At 43.4% G+C, this 14,701-nt stretch overlaps 1 protein-coding gene across 2 annotated transcripts in view; it reads left to right on the top strand.

Moving 5' to 3' along the window:
- The window catches only part of LOC115462797 (long-chain-fatty-acid--CoA ligase ACSBG2-like), a 257,186-nt gene that overhangs the window by 84,409 nt on the left and 158,076 nt on the right, over window positions 1-14,701 (top strand). For both annotated transcript variants that reach the window (XM_030192806.1, XM_030192805.1), the window contains exons 6-8: window positions 5,476-5,596; window positions 8,399-8,479; window positions 11,738-11,887. In XM_030192806.1, coding sequence (XP_030048666.1) covers window positions 5,476-5,596; window positions 8,399-8,479; window positions 11,738-11,887 — 352 coding nt within the window. The remainder of the gene's footprint in view (window positions 1-5,475; window positions 5,597-8,398; window positions 8,480-11,737; window positions 11,888-14,701) is intronic.

Genomic DNA, 14,701 nt, shown 5'->3' with positions numbered 1-14,701 from the left:
GGGTACTTTGGGATTGGAAATCACTTTGCTCTTTGTGAGGTTTCTTCTACATCAGCAGTTCTCAACCGGTCTGTGTCGCGAGCACCCAAGAGTGTGTGTTTTTTTAAGGTTGCAGCATGTCTATCTCCAGGGCCGTGCCTAGGGTCTCCGGTGCCCCCCTGCAGTTGGCGCCCCCCCTCTCCGGCGCCCCCCCTGCAGTTGCCCCCCCCCCCCGAAAACGATCGCTACACTACCCGCCCTCTTCTCCCCAGATCCTTTTCTTTTTTTTTTTTGTTTAAATTTACCTCTGTCCGGCGGCAGAGTAGCGTTAGTGAGAAGGAGGCGGCGCTCCCCTGCCCCGACATGTCAGACAGTCTTCCCTTCGCTCAGTGTCCCGCCTTCTTCTGACGTCATTTCTGATGTCAGAAGAAGACAGAACTGAGCGAAGGGAAGACTGACACTTCGGGGCGGGGGAGCGCCGCCTCCTTCTCACTAACGCTACGCTGCCGCTGGACAGAGGTAAATTTAAACAAAAAAAAAAGGAAAAGGATCTGGGGAGAAGAGGGCGAGGTAAGCATGGTGCGGCGGGGCACCCCCCAGAGGATGGCGCCCTCCTGCCATGCTTACCTCGCTTACCGTGTTGGCACGGCCCTGTCTCTCTCTCTCTCTCTCTGTCTCATCTTCCCTTCCTTGTTCTCCCACTGTGGATTACTACTACTACTATTACTACTATTTAGCATTTCTATAGCACTACAAGGCGTACGCAGCGCTGCACAAACATAGAAGAAAGACAGTCCCTGCTCAAAGAGCTTACAATCTAATAGACAAAAAAAAAAAAGTAAGCAAATCAAATCAATTAATGTGAACGGGAAGGGCACCTGGCAATCTTCCCAAACGTATAAGTACATGAGTAATGCCATACTGGGAAAAGACCAAGGTGCTGGACTGGGGGGACTGAGAGAATAAGAGAGAAGGTGCTGGGGGAGGCTGAGGGAATAAGAGAGAAGGAGTTGGATGGGAGGATGTTGATGGAATAACAGAGAAGGTGCTGGATTTGGGAGGAGGCTGATGGAATAAGAGAGAAGGTACTGGACTGGAGGGAGGGCTGAGGGAAGGTGCTGGACTCAAAGGGAAGAGCTGAGAGAATAAGAGAAAAGGTGCTGGACTCGGGGGGGGGGGCTGAAGGAATAAGAGAGAAGGTGCTGGGGGAGGCTGAGGGAATAAGAGAGAAGGAGTTGGATGGGAGGATGTTGATGGAATAACAGAGAAGGTGCTGGATTTGGGAGGAGGCTGATGGAATAAGAGAGAAGGTACTGGACTGGAGGGAGGGCTGAGGGAAGGTGTTGAGGGAGGGCTGAGGGAAGGTGCTGGACTCAAAGGGAAGAACTAAGGGAAGAAGAGGGAGAGGTGCTGGACATGGAGGGCTTAGGAAAAAAGAGGGAGAGGTATTGGATGGGTGGGGGCGGCTGAAGAAAAAAAGAGGGAAGGTGCTGGACTTGGTGGAGGGGCTTCATTGGGTGTCAAGAGATGTCTTCAGGAAAGGGAAGGGGAGAAACAACACCAGCCCTTTAGGCTCAGACCCAGAAACATTGGGCTGTACCATGGGAGTCAGCAACCCACAGGACTGTTATACCACAGGCTGTTGACTTTCACGCTTTATCGCATCTTGATAACAATCCCCCTTAGTGGACCATGAACTTCTATTGGCTGGATTATCAAACTCTGAGTGACCACTGACAAAATTCCTTATCTATTACATTTCCTCTTAACTCTGGGGTTGACCAGATTCAATCTTAGCTCCTATTTCATTTTTTTGTTTTGTTTTTTGGCCCCACTGGCATTGTTAATTCAGACTTTAGAGCTTACTTTCTTCTTACATGCTAATGATTTCCTGATTTTGGTGACTGTTGATACTCAGAAAACTAATGATATTTTCAGACTGCTTTAAAATCTACAGGTCTTCTTTTCTCTAGATTTAAAGAATCTATTTCCACTCTTACCTGATTCCTTACAAGATGCCCAGTTTCGATGGACTCTACAAAGATCCTCGGTGTAATAGTTGATGATAAGCCTGATTTTAAGCTCCATATTTTGGCCTTAAACAAAAAGTGTGATTTTACTTTACCTATGATACATTAAATATGTCCTTTGATAACAAAAGTCAGCTACTGTACTATTCATTCATTAGTTAAGAATTTATCTACAGGAAGAGAGCCTTTTCCAAATGAAGGAGAGCTCTGGAATGAGGGGGCATACGACAAAGTTAAGAGGGAATAGGCTTAGGAGTAACCTAAGGAAGTATTATTTCAAAGAAAGGTTGGTGGAGGCGTGGAATGGCCTCCCGGTGGAGGTGGTGGAGTCGAAGACTGTTCCAGAATTTAAAAAGGCATGGGATAAGCATGTGGGATCGCTTAGGAACAGGAAGAATTAGGGGTTACAGAGGATGGGCAGACTGGATGATAGCGGGGATGGGACGACTTCCCTATGAAGAAAGACTAAGGAGGCTAGGGCTATACAGCTTGGAGAAGAGACGGCTGAGGGGAGACATGATAGAGGTATATAAAATAATGAGTGGAGTGGAACAGGTGGATGTGAAGTGTCTGTTCACGCTTTCCAAAAATACTAGGACTAGGGGGCATGCGATGAAACTACAGTATAGTAAATTTAAAACAAATTGGAGAAAATTTTTCTTCACCCAACGTGTAATTAAACTCTGGAATTCGTTGCCGGAGAAAATGGTGAAGGCGGTTAGCTTAGCAGAGTTTAAAAAGGGGTTGGACGGATTCCTAAAGGACAAGTCCATAAACCGCTACTAAACGGACTTGGAAAAATCCACAATTCCAGGAATAACATGTATAGAATGTTTGTACGTTTGGGAAGCTTGCCAGGTGCCCTTGGCCTGGATTGGCCGCTGTCGTGGACAGGATGCTGGGCTCGATGGACCCTTGCTCTTTTCCCAGTATGGCATTACTTATGTACTTATGTACTTATATATGGCCTTTATCTGCCGTCATGTTTCTATGTTTCTATAAGTTGAATTATCGTAATGCTATTATGTAAGGAATCCATGTCCTAGGTTTAAGACATTTACAAATAATACAAAACGCTTCTGTTAAATTTCTCATGGGTTCACAAAAATTTGATCATTTCAGTCCACTTATGAAAGCAGAGCACTGGCCACCCATTTCATCAAAGATTTAGCTTAAATTAGTTAAAGTAACGCAAGAGGTCACCCTCATTTTTTTATTTTGTCTATTCAATATTCTCCATCCAAAGCATTAAGACCATCCCGTTAAATCCAGTATGGCTGTTCTTGTGTACTAATACTTCATTCTTTCTGGGTTATACATCTGCATTTAATTTGACAATAGAGCACCCTAAGTCTGTGTTGCCCAGGTCTAGCCCCTTACTAGCTCAGGCCCACAGAAACCCAGACCCAGGTCACAGGGAAAACACAATTTAATTTCTCTCTCTCCGGTCACGGTGTCACGGGGGATCACACACACACAGCACTGAAGTCCCAATTCACCTGCAGTTGAGCTTGGGAGTGGGTCAATGGTCTGGAATAGAGATCCAGGGTATTGGGAAGCTTGGAGAGACTCAGTTTGTCAACTCCTTGAGCAAGCATGCTCACTCTCTCGCCAGAAATCACTCTGCACTCCAGGAGTTTTGTAGAATGCAAATAACTTTACTGCAACTTCTGGAACCAGCAGGTAAACTCTTCAGAACTCTTTATGTACCTTTTCCATCCAAGACTATTGGTGATAATCTTAGCCAGTCCACTCCACTCTTTGAATATTTCCAAGACTGTACATATTTACACAGACTCTTGTCCTTTACCCATCCTGTTGTGCCAGCAATAAACCGAAAGCTGTTTCTGTTACTCCTGATACCAATCCAACTCCTTCAGGCACAGACCCTTGAGGCTGTCCTTCTTCTAGCGATGCACCTCACAGGGCTACACCCCGGCATTGACCAAGCCTCCCCTGCTCCGGATCCCGCTCCCAGGCTGGATTCCCCTTATCCACCGATACCTTAACTCTCCGGGGGAACAGGCAACCAAAGACCTTGTGTACCTCACTCTGGACTCTTGTGTTATTTTCCCAACTCCACCCCTGCTGTCACTCACCACAGGGAACCACTTCAGCTCTGCAACTTCTCTGCCAACCCCTCCCCAGGGCAGGCCTCATAATCTCACTCTCCAGCCCGAAAGAAGGAACTAGGACAGGAGAAGCCTGTTCCAGGCCAGGTTGCATCTCTGGAAGTGCATCACCGGAAGGAGGACAACCTAAAGGGTTTGTGCCTGAGGGAAGTGGATTGTGATCAAAGAAATTCAGGAGCAACCTTGGTTTATTACCATCCTCTGGGATAGGTAAAGGACAGGAGGTCTTGTAAATGTGTAAATATTGTAGTTACCAAGATCAAGTTTGGGGGGAAAAAAAAGAATTGAGGTTGTAATACACAATTTTGCATGGACAAGCGTTCTGCTGTACAGATGGAAATATAAAAGTTGATTTACCTGCCAGTTGCAGAAAGTTGAGTAAAGTTGAGTTTGCATCAGATGAAACCATTGGAGTGCTGTGCGATTTGTCTTTGAGGCGGAAGTGAGGACTCTCGCTCCCTGGACTGGTAACACATTATCAAGAAGATTCTGAAAGCCCCAGATCTGTATTCTGGACCTTAACCCACTCTCAACCTCACATTGGAAGGACTATGTTGAATGGAGAGTGCAGAGTGAGCAAGAGTGTGGTGATGTGGAAAAAAGATATTATCCCTGTGACCCGTAGTGGTGGTGGTGTGATGAGATGCAGGTTACAAACATGAGGAGTGGCCTAGAGGTTAGAGCACTGGTCTTGATATCCAGAGTTGCCTGGTTCAAATCCTACTGCTACTCCTTGTGATCTTGGGCAAGTCACTTAACCCTCCATTACCTCAACTACAAACTTAGATTATAAGCCCTCCTGGGACAGGGAAATACCCAATGTTACTCACCATGAGCTACTATTGAAAAAGGTGTGAGCAAATCCAAATAAATAAAATATCACATTCAATAATACAATTTATTTTTGTTACATTTGTACCCCGCACTTTTTCCCACTCATGGCAGGCTCAATGCGGCAGGCAATGGAGGGTTAAGTGACTTGCCCAGAGTCACAAGGAGCTGCCTGTGCCAGGAATCGAACTCAGTTCCTCAGTTCCTCAGGACCATACAATGGCTTCAAAATATAAAAATATACCTCACAAAGAGGATTAGTTAAACTTTTCAAGAGAATGCCTCATGAAACTAATATGTTTTAAACTATTTCTTAAACATTTGTAAGGAAGTCATGGGCACATGTCCTTATAGCTAAAAACAAGGAAAGCTAAGAATACACAATACCTTGCAAAGCCAACCATTAAATACAACAGCAGAAAGCACTGGCCCTTTCACATGGCCACGATTCTCAGTATTATATTTTTGCTTTTTCTCTCTATCCCTCTCTTTCCTGCTCTCAGAGGCATTCCTGCTGGAATTTACCTCACAAGTTCCCCAGAGGCATGTTGGTATGTGGCTGAGAACTGTGCAGCAAACATTCTTGTTGTGGAGAATCACCATCAGCTCACCAAAATCCTACAGGTAAGTCTGTGCCCACTTCACCCTCTCCTCGCCCCATCTCTAGTCTAGATCATTCTTATTCATCTGCTGCTAATGGAACTAGGTTCAGGAAAATACAATATTCTATAACCCCCAGGTCTGTCACCCTCATCAGCTAACTCTTTCTTCTGAGGAAAGGCTCAAGTGTCTAGGGCTCTTCAGCTTGGAGAAAAGATGGCTGAAGAGAGATATGATAGAGGTCTATAAAATAATGAGTGAAGTGGAATGGGTAGACATGAATCGATTGTTTCCAAAAATACTAGGACCAGGGGGCATGCAATGAAACTACAAAGTAGTAAGTTTAAAACAAATTGGAGAAAAGGTTTCTTTACTCAATGTGTAATTAAACTCTGGAATTCGTTGCCAGAGAATGTGGTAAAAGCAGTTAGCTTAGCAGGGTTTAAAAAAGGTTTGGATAGCTTCCTAAAAGAACATAAGCCATTATTAAAATGACTTGGGGAAAATCCACTGCTTATTTCTAGGATAACTAATAATTAGTTGAGACCGTCACTCTGTCCCATATATTGAAATATCAAACAAAAATCACAGAGTGTATAAATGCAAATACAATAGTCTTAAGTAATTCTAGACTAAAGCTTACTTTATTTTTGTCTATTAGATTGTAAGCTCTTTGAGCAGGGACTGTCTTTCTTCTATGTTTGTACAGCGCTGCGTATGCTTTGTAGCGCTATAGAAATGCTAAATAGTAGTAGTAGTAGTAGTACTTAGAATTTGTGTGCATCGTGCTAAGCTCCACTAGCAAATCTCAGAACGCAACTGAAAACGAGGCAAGGCCATGGGAGGGGCATGGGTGGATCAGGGACATTCATTAAAGCTATGTGCAGTGTTACAGAATTTGGGGGGGGGGGGGATCAACGCCTAACTCACACACCAGGACTTACACCAGATTTCAGCTGATGTATATCCTCATGCCCAAAGTTGGTGTGGATGACGGCACTAAGGGCAACTTGAAGCACCGTTTATAGAACAGCCTCCATGTGTATTGTTTCAGTTCCCAAATGTGTGCTCCGTTTACTGAATGTAGTCCAATGGTGACAATAAACGTTAGACACTGACATCTGGATGAAGAGACAGCAGCCAGGCTCACAGACTCTCAAAGTGCCTCTCCTGCAGTCTAAACGACAAGCTGCACAGCAGGTGTAAATCCTCACATTTTCCTTTCACTGTCTACATCAAGGTGGTTTGATGAACAGGAGATGGCGTGATGTCGCAAAGCTGAAACTGGTCCACCCAAGGAGGTTTTCATTCTCCCTAATGCAGCTGCCACCATCTTGATACACCCAAAACAATGTAATTGATAGGGCAAGAAGCTCTGCCTACTCGCTTCAGGTCAGATAATGGGCCAAGCACACTGCCGCCTCCTGTTCATCAAACCACCTTGGTTGTCACATTGACATGCTACCTGGAATCACTGCTACACTGCGATGATGTTACCGTGCCCATACCACACTCCACCGTGCCCCCACCAAACCTTCTGTCTACATGAGGATGTTTCCACTTTATCAATGCATCCACGTGCATTTTGTGGCTGTTTGAAAATGGCAGTTTATACGTGGACTAGCCGTTAAGCCCGTAAAAACGGGCGAGATTTCCAGCAACCCTCCTTGCCGCCGCTCCCTCCCCCCCTCCGTGCTGGGCCCCCTGCACTGACCTGATAGCGCCTCTCACCTCCGTGTGAAAGCGCTGCAGGCAGCAGCAGATCGCTATGCTGCTGCCTGTAGCGCTTCCACATGGAGGTGAGAGGCGCTGTCAGGTCAGTGCAGGGGGCCCGATATGGAGGGGGGCGGGAGCAGCGGCGGGGATGGGGGGGAGGGGGGAGGTTGGTGCGCGCGATGTTCGTTTCCAGGCGGCAGCGTCCGACAGTCCGACTCCGTTTCTCTCTCTGTTTCGCCCTCTGACGTCATCACGTCTTGACGCGAGGGCGGGACAGAGAGGGAAGTCTCTACTGCGCATTTGCAGGTGAGTCGGTCACTTGCCATTTATACGTTTGATGGCATTTCTACATGGAAGTGCCACAACATCCACATGTAACACATGAATAGAGCTTCTAAATTCAGGGCCTTGGGAACTTGTAGCTGCACCTCTTGGTCTTCACTTGCTAAGTGTTGTCAGGGTAATACTTTGTAGGCATTTAATAGCTGGGAACTGAGGTGCAGCAAGAACATCCCAAGGCACCACAAAAGGGATAAAGGAGGAAGAGAGGGATGACCAGCATCAACCCTCAAAGATAACCAGTTTGTGCAGTGAAGTTCCTCAGGAGACCTTGGAGAACTGATGCCCTGCCCAATGACCCCCAGTGCCAAATCTCTGGAGACAACACCCCACCCACTGAACACCAATGTGTCGCATTGACTTGGGAGCTTCCTGTCATTTCCCACTCCTAGAAAATTGGTTTTCTTGGTCTTTTAAAAGCACCTCAGGAAGAGATATCTGACTTTTCTTAATGACTAAAGTCCCCACTACTTTGAGGTGTTCCTGCTTTGCCCCCCTCCTGGTGCTTTGAGGTGCTCGTGGCCACTGTTGATGCTGCATTGCCCTTCCTATGTCATCATGAAACTGAAGGATGCTTAAAGTAATCACTATTTTTATGTATTCCATGTACAGTACAAGCAGAAAAGAATTTTTTCTCAGGTTTACTAGTCACTTTACCTATCCAATCTGAGTGTAGCTCGAAACACTTAGACTACGAGGGACATAGCTGAGTATGAAAGAATTGTCTGATAGTGGAAAATTCAAATTCTACTCCTTGTGTTTGCTATTCAGGTTCAGTCCAAGCTGCCTCATCTCAAGGCCATTATCCAATATCGTGGAGAGCTGAAGGAGAAGAGACCCAACCTGTACACAGTAAGTGGAAACCATGGTTAGGAAAAAGGAGGTGATGATGCCCCTGTATAAGACTCTGGTGAGACCTCATTTAGAATATTGTGTACAATTCTGGAGATGCACCTTCAAAAAGAAATAAACAGGATGGAATTGGTCCAGAGGGAGGCTAGTAAAATGGTCAGTGGTCTTCATCATAAAACATATAGGGACAGACTTAAAGATCTCATATATTTTGGATGAAAGACAGGAGAGGGGGAAAGGGAGAAAGGACTTGATATACCAACTACATTCAAAGTGGTTTACATATATTCAGGTACTTATTTTGTACCAGGGGCAACGGAGGGTTAAGTGACTTGCCCAGAGTCACAAGAAGCTGCAGTGGGAATCGAACTCAGTTCCCCAGGATCAGAGTCTGCTGCACTAACCACTAAGCTACTCCTCCACTAGCAACAGTCCATGTAGAAGCCTGCCCTTGCAGAACAGCAATGCGGCTGTGCAGGCTTCTGTTTCTTGAGTCTGACGTCCTGCAAGCTTCTGTTTCTGTGAGACTCACAGAAACAGAAGCCTGCACAGCCACCTTGCTGATCTGCAAGGGCAGGCTTCTACATGGAGCATTGCTAGTGGTTAGTGCAGCGGACTCTGATTCTGGGGAACTGGGTTCAATTCTCACTATTCCTCAAGTCACTTCACTGGCTCCCTATCCATTTTCGCATCCTGTTTAAACTTCTTCTACTAACCTATAAATGTACTCACTCTGCTGCTCCCCAGTATCTCTCCACACTCGTCCTTCCCTACACCCCTTCCCGTGCACTCCGCTCCCTGGATAAATCCTTCTTATCTGTTCCCTTCTCCACTACTGCCAACTCCAGACTTCGCGCCTTCTGTCTCGCTGCACCCTACACCTGGAATAAACTTCCTGAGCCCCTACGTCTTGCCCCATCCTTGGCCACCTTTAAATCTAGATTGAAAGCCCACCTCTTTGACATTGCTTTTGACTCGTAACCACCTGTAACCTCTCACTTCTACCTACCCTCCTCTCCTCTTTCCTCTACACATTAATTGATTTGTTTGCTTTATTTTTGTCTATTAGATTGTAAGCTCCTTGAGCAGGGACTGTCTTTCTTATATGTTTGTGCAGTGCTGCGTATGCTTTGTAGCGCTATATAAGTGCTAAGTAGTAGTAGTAGTAGGCTGATAAGACAGACATGGAGCATAGAGCAACTGGCTTAGAAAAAGTAACCGACTTAGAAATTGCACTGATAAAACATATATATATTTAAAGCAAGCCAAGCTGTTTAAACAGTACACACCACAATCTAAATTCCATATGGAGTATCTAATATCCTACCTTACATAAGTGCTTCCCAAGCTTACTCAGCAGACTTTGCAATGCTATGTTGACTGGCAACATTATAAGGTTTTTTTCACTTTTATTTTCACTCATCTGTTTTTGGGATGACCATAGTATAGCTACTCTTTGCTTCCACACACAGACTCAGTGTTTTGGATGGTGGTCTGCAAGATTGTCCAGTTGTCAAAGTACGGTCTTGCTGAGGGTCCCCCCCGTTTGCCCCTGAAGAAGCCCTGTGGTGGTGAAACGGGTCCGTTGGGCATGGAAGCCCAATGGCGACCACTTTGCAGCTAAATGATGTTTAACATTATGGGCAATGCAGCTTTTGATATTCAATATTTGATATTTAACATTTGATTTGTTTGTTATAAAATTTGAGCACATAGGAGCAGGGGCGTAGCCAGACAACAGATTTTGGGTGGGCCTAGGCAAGAATTGGGTGGGCGCCAAGTGTTCTCCTCCCCCCCCCCCAAAAAAAAAGATGATCTCAGCTGGTGGGAAAACGCTTCTTTCCACCTTGGCAGCAGGCATGCACTGAAAACTGAGCATGCGCAGGTGTCGTGGAGAGTAGCGTTTTCATTACCATCAGGGGGAAATCTTTAGCTGGCGGAGCTTGGGATCCCCACCAGTTACCACTAAACATGTGCTACTGTTGTGTGGGCCTCAGCCATAAATGGGTGGGCCCTGGCCCACCCAAGCCCACCTGTGGCTACGCCACTGCATAGGAGGATAGTGAGAAAGTGACCAGTGATTGATTGGCAGTGACGCTCATGTAGAGCACAACTTGTTCAGCATTATTGCTGTATGTCACTTATCTGAGGTCCTTTCCACTTTTCCTTATCACTGTTTTTGAACAGGTTTCCCACTCATATAAACCCGCTCTTTTCTTGTTTGATATTTTGGATTTTTTTGAGCGGTAGTTCCCCTACTGAGTATTGTTACCATAGTATTTAATATACACTTTTGTTTGGATTAGTAGATTCCTGTTCTGGAGTTCCGTTTGACATTTGAACTCTCAAAGGGGATATTTAAAGGACCAATCAGAGTGTCTGTTATAATGCTGCCAGTCAACATAGCATTGCGAAGTCTGCTGAATATATTTTCATATATATGTATACACTCCAAATGTATGTTGATGATACTACAGTATATATAATTTTTTAGAAAGAAAAATATATATTTCAAAATAATATGATTTTTTAATATATGTGTTCTCTCTATTGTTAATCATTTGGTTAAAGTTGTTTTGTTATTTTAGATTTATTATGGGATATCATTTACAGTGATGTTCTTGTAATATGTCTTTTATTATGTTTCATATTCTATCTTATGATTGATTTCTAAGATTATATTGTTTTACCTAATCTATGTTTTATAATTCATTTTATGAATGTTCTCTTAACATTGTTTTCTGATTATTTAATTATTTCTTAAGGTGAATTATATATGTTTTGTTGTTTTTAGACCCCTGAGGCAGGCGTCATTTGACGCCGAAACACGGCCCGTGTCGGGTCATTTTTCAATAAAATACTCCTGTTGTCTCAGTCTTGAAGGCCCAGTGGTGCTTTTTTTGTTTGTGTTGTATTACTTATGTCAGCCACATAGAGCTGAATAATTGTATTTGGATAATGTGGGATACAAGTATCAAATAAATAAATAAATATTTGGTTCCTTAGCTCTAGAGCCTGCTCAAAACATTCTCTGTGGTGCTTCCTCTAGGGTTCACAACACAGAGATATACACTTCTCTACAACATACTGTATGGCAGAGGCACTCCATGTGTATTAACTCCTGCTTCTCCGGGACAGTCTTTGCTTATTCTCTGTGTCTTGTACAAGGGGTTTAAGCATCTTGGGTTGAATGGTTTCTATTCTGCATATGGGCTTCTGGTTATCTCTCTGTGATGGTCTATTTTTCTCTGTGTTCAGTGGGAGGAGTTCATGCAGCTGGGCTCAGATATTCCAGATTCACAACTGGATGAAATAATCGCCTCTCAGAAAGCCAACCAGTGCTGCACCCTGATCTACACCTCAGGGACCACGGGAAGCTCCAAAGCAGTGATGGTCAGTCATGATAATGTGAGTATAAAAGCAGGGATGCTGACAGTTTTGCTTTGAGTGTTTCCTATGTACAAGTTACCCACAAATATTTATGGCTGTTTTTTTCTATCAGTAGTATTCAGAAGAAAACAATGCTTGAAATGTTGTATAATTAGAGCTGTACTTTTCTGCATTATCCCCTCACCCCAGTTTCCCCTCTAAGCTGAGCAGGAGTCATCCAACTGCATTGCAGGGGGCTGGCTTGAGCACTGTGTAGGGCATACACCAGATAACAACCTTTTGGGGTGTTATTGGGGAACCTGACACAGTATAGATTACAAAAAAAAACCAACAGAAATCTACCACATTCCAGCATTAGACAATGTAGTCTCAGAAGCAAATGCGTTCCCTCTTATCTTCAGACTTAAGCTCACAACACCCAAATAATAACAGAACTAACTCCACAACCAAGTATTATAAAAATAGAATGCTTATTTATTTACAATAGCAGCAAATATAAAATGAAAAGCAACAGTTCAGAGTAAAAGCAAGGTATCTTAAGCAGACTTATAAATCAGTCAGCTACTCTACCCCCACAGCACATAAAACATCTATGCACGGCAACTATACAACCTGATGTTGACATCCAGCAAATGGCATCTGCTCCTCAGATGGTCAGTCAGACAGAAAGCAGAGGCTGCACCTCGGATGAAATGTCAAACGCGGCTTCCTTTGCCTCAGATGGCAGACCCTTTTATATAGAAATCAGAGGCTGCAGCAGGTCTATTGATGTTTATTCTGGCCTTGTAGGTGACACACAGATACATTTGTTTATCCCTGACATTGTGACTTCAAGGGCCACAAGACTGTCTCACTAGCACCACATTGAAGGTTTCACCGTGATAAGGATCTGGGTTTTCATAAACAATGTGCAATTTTGCCAGCCACAGTGTTTCTATGGCTTTAAGGGAGGTTCCAAGGCTGTATCCAAGGCTGAGGCTCATTAGGCAACAGTCTTTAGCAGTGAAAGAAGAAACATGTTTAAGTCTGTATTTTAATGTAATCATTTATTTATAATTTTTCATTTTACAAGGGTCACTTGCAAACAGTAATACAGAAATGACTGTACATTAATACAATATTAGAGGAAAACAATCTCAACTAGATAAATGAATTATATACAATCTTTCTCTTTCTTAGACCACAAATAAATAGGGAGAGTGAAACAAGACAAGGAGATCAATTAAACAACAGTAAACAAAGAAAACGTGGTGTTAACCTGATTATCCCCAGTTATTAATTATCTGAATCTTTATTCCACATTGATCGTCTGGTTGGCTTCTTCAAACCCAAGATGGTGTATAGTCAATTAATTTCATTGGAAACATACTTATTGTCCAATATTAGTGGAAATAATACACCTGGTTTCATTTTTTTCTCTCTTTCAAAACCAGAAATTATTTAACAATACAAACACTTGAATCTCTAATCCAATTCCCACTGATTAAGGTAATCCCAGTTTCACAGGCTTCACTCCTTTTGAATTAATATACTAAGAGGAAAGTCTGTATTTTAAAGTCAAGTTGTTAATGTTGGATATTGCCATGTATTATAATCCTATATACCTTTGTTATATAGAACCATATAGTGCTGTATATAGTGCTCCTACAACTGTGTTTTTAATTGCTAGGGGTAGGCAGGTTACCTGGAGTCCTGCAGAGCTTACTTGTCGCTCACTATTAAAAATGTGATAGTGAAACAGCATCACCCACTGGCAGGACTGTAGGTGGAGGACTCCCTCTCAGCTTAGAGGAAGCAGTACTTCACCCCTAAATCTCCTCTGTAGTATATAGATAAAAAGAAGGTGCATTCTTTTACTCAAATACAGAACTCGTTTTTAAGAGGTAAAATAGTGTTTCCTTAGCATCCATACCAGACTAGTATAGAACTAGCGGGTTATATCTATAGACCAGCAGATGGAGACAGAGAAAGAAACTAGTTCTTTGTGACTTGCCCCTTAAGGGTATCATGCAGCCATAGAATATTCAGAATTTTCCTCCGCCTTCAGTGGATGGAGGATGTACCGTGCAGCTCCTGACCAGTTAGTATCTGGGTGTCAGTTGTCCATTTTTATTTTATTTTTTTATTTTTCATATTGTATTTCTTTACTCCTGTCATGTATTATTGTAATTGTTTATTGTAAACCACCTTGATAGCATTGCTTTAGGTGGTCAATCAAATGAATGTACCCTTGACACATATTGAATTTAACTCCTTTTAATAGGATTAAGAACAGGAGTGCCCCAAGGGTCTGTTTTATCAGAAATTTGGTTTTAACATTTTTCTTCTCCCTGTGTGTTTTGCTGAAGGGATTAGGTCTTTTCTATAGAATTTATGCTGACAATATACAATTCTATTTTTAAAATTGAGAATTTTGTAGCAGACCAACGGAACCCAGGCAGTGCAAAAAGCCCCAGCCTTTGAGTATCAGTGAAACATAGCAAAACAGTTGTCACTGCAGTAACAGTCTACTCCTGGAAGTTTCATTTGTCTTGGGAGAACAAGAGGGTCAGTTCTATTACTATCCTGGACTGCTGAACCAAACTTTCAAACCAAAGTAGTCAGCTATTTCTCCAAGCTCAAGGAGCCAGCTGCTTTCCTCAGCTTGAAGATTTGAATGTCTTCTATAGCTGAAAAGGTTAATTCCAAGTGGGGCCTCACCAATGACTTGCTAAAGATGTAAAAAGACTGGAAGCGGTGCAAAGAAAAGCTACGAAAATGGTATGGAATTTGTGTTGCAAACTGTACAAGGAGAGACTTGCTGACCTGAACATGTATACCTTGGAGGAAAGG

Source organism: Microcaecilia unicolor, chromosome 2 (assembly GCF_901765095.1).
Source record: "Microcaecilia unicolor chromosome 2, aMicUni1.1, whole genome shotgun sequence".
In the NCBI taxonomy this organism is placed as follows: domain Eukaryota; kingdom Metazoa; phylum Chordata; class Amphibia; order Gymnophiona; family Siphonopidae; genus Microcaecilia; species Microcaecilia unicolor.
This window is presented reverse-complemented; position numbering and strand designations above follow the sequence as displayed.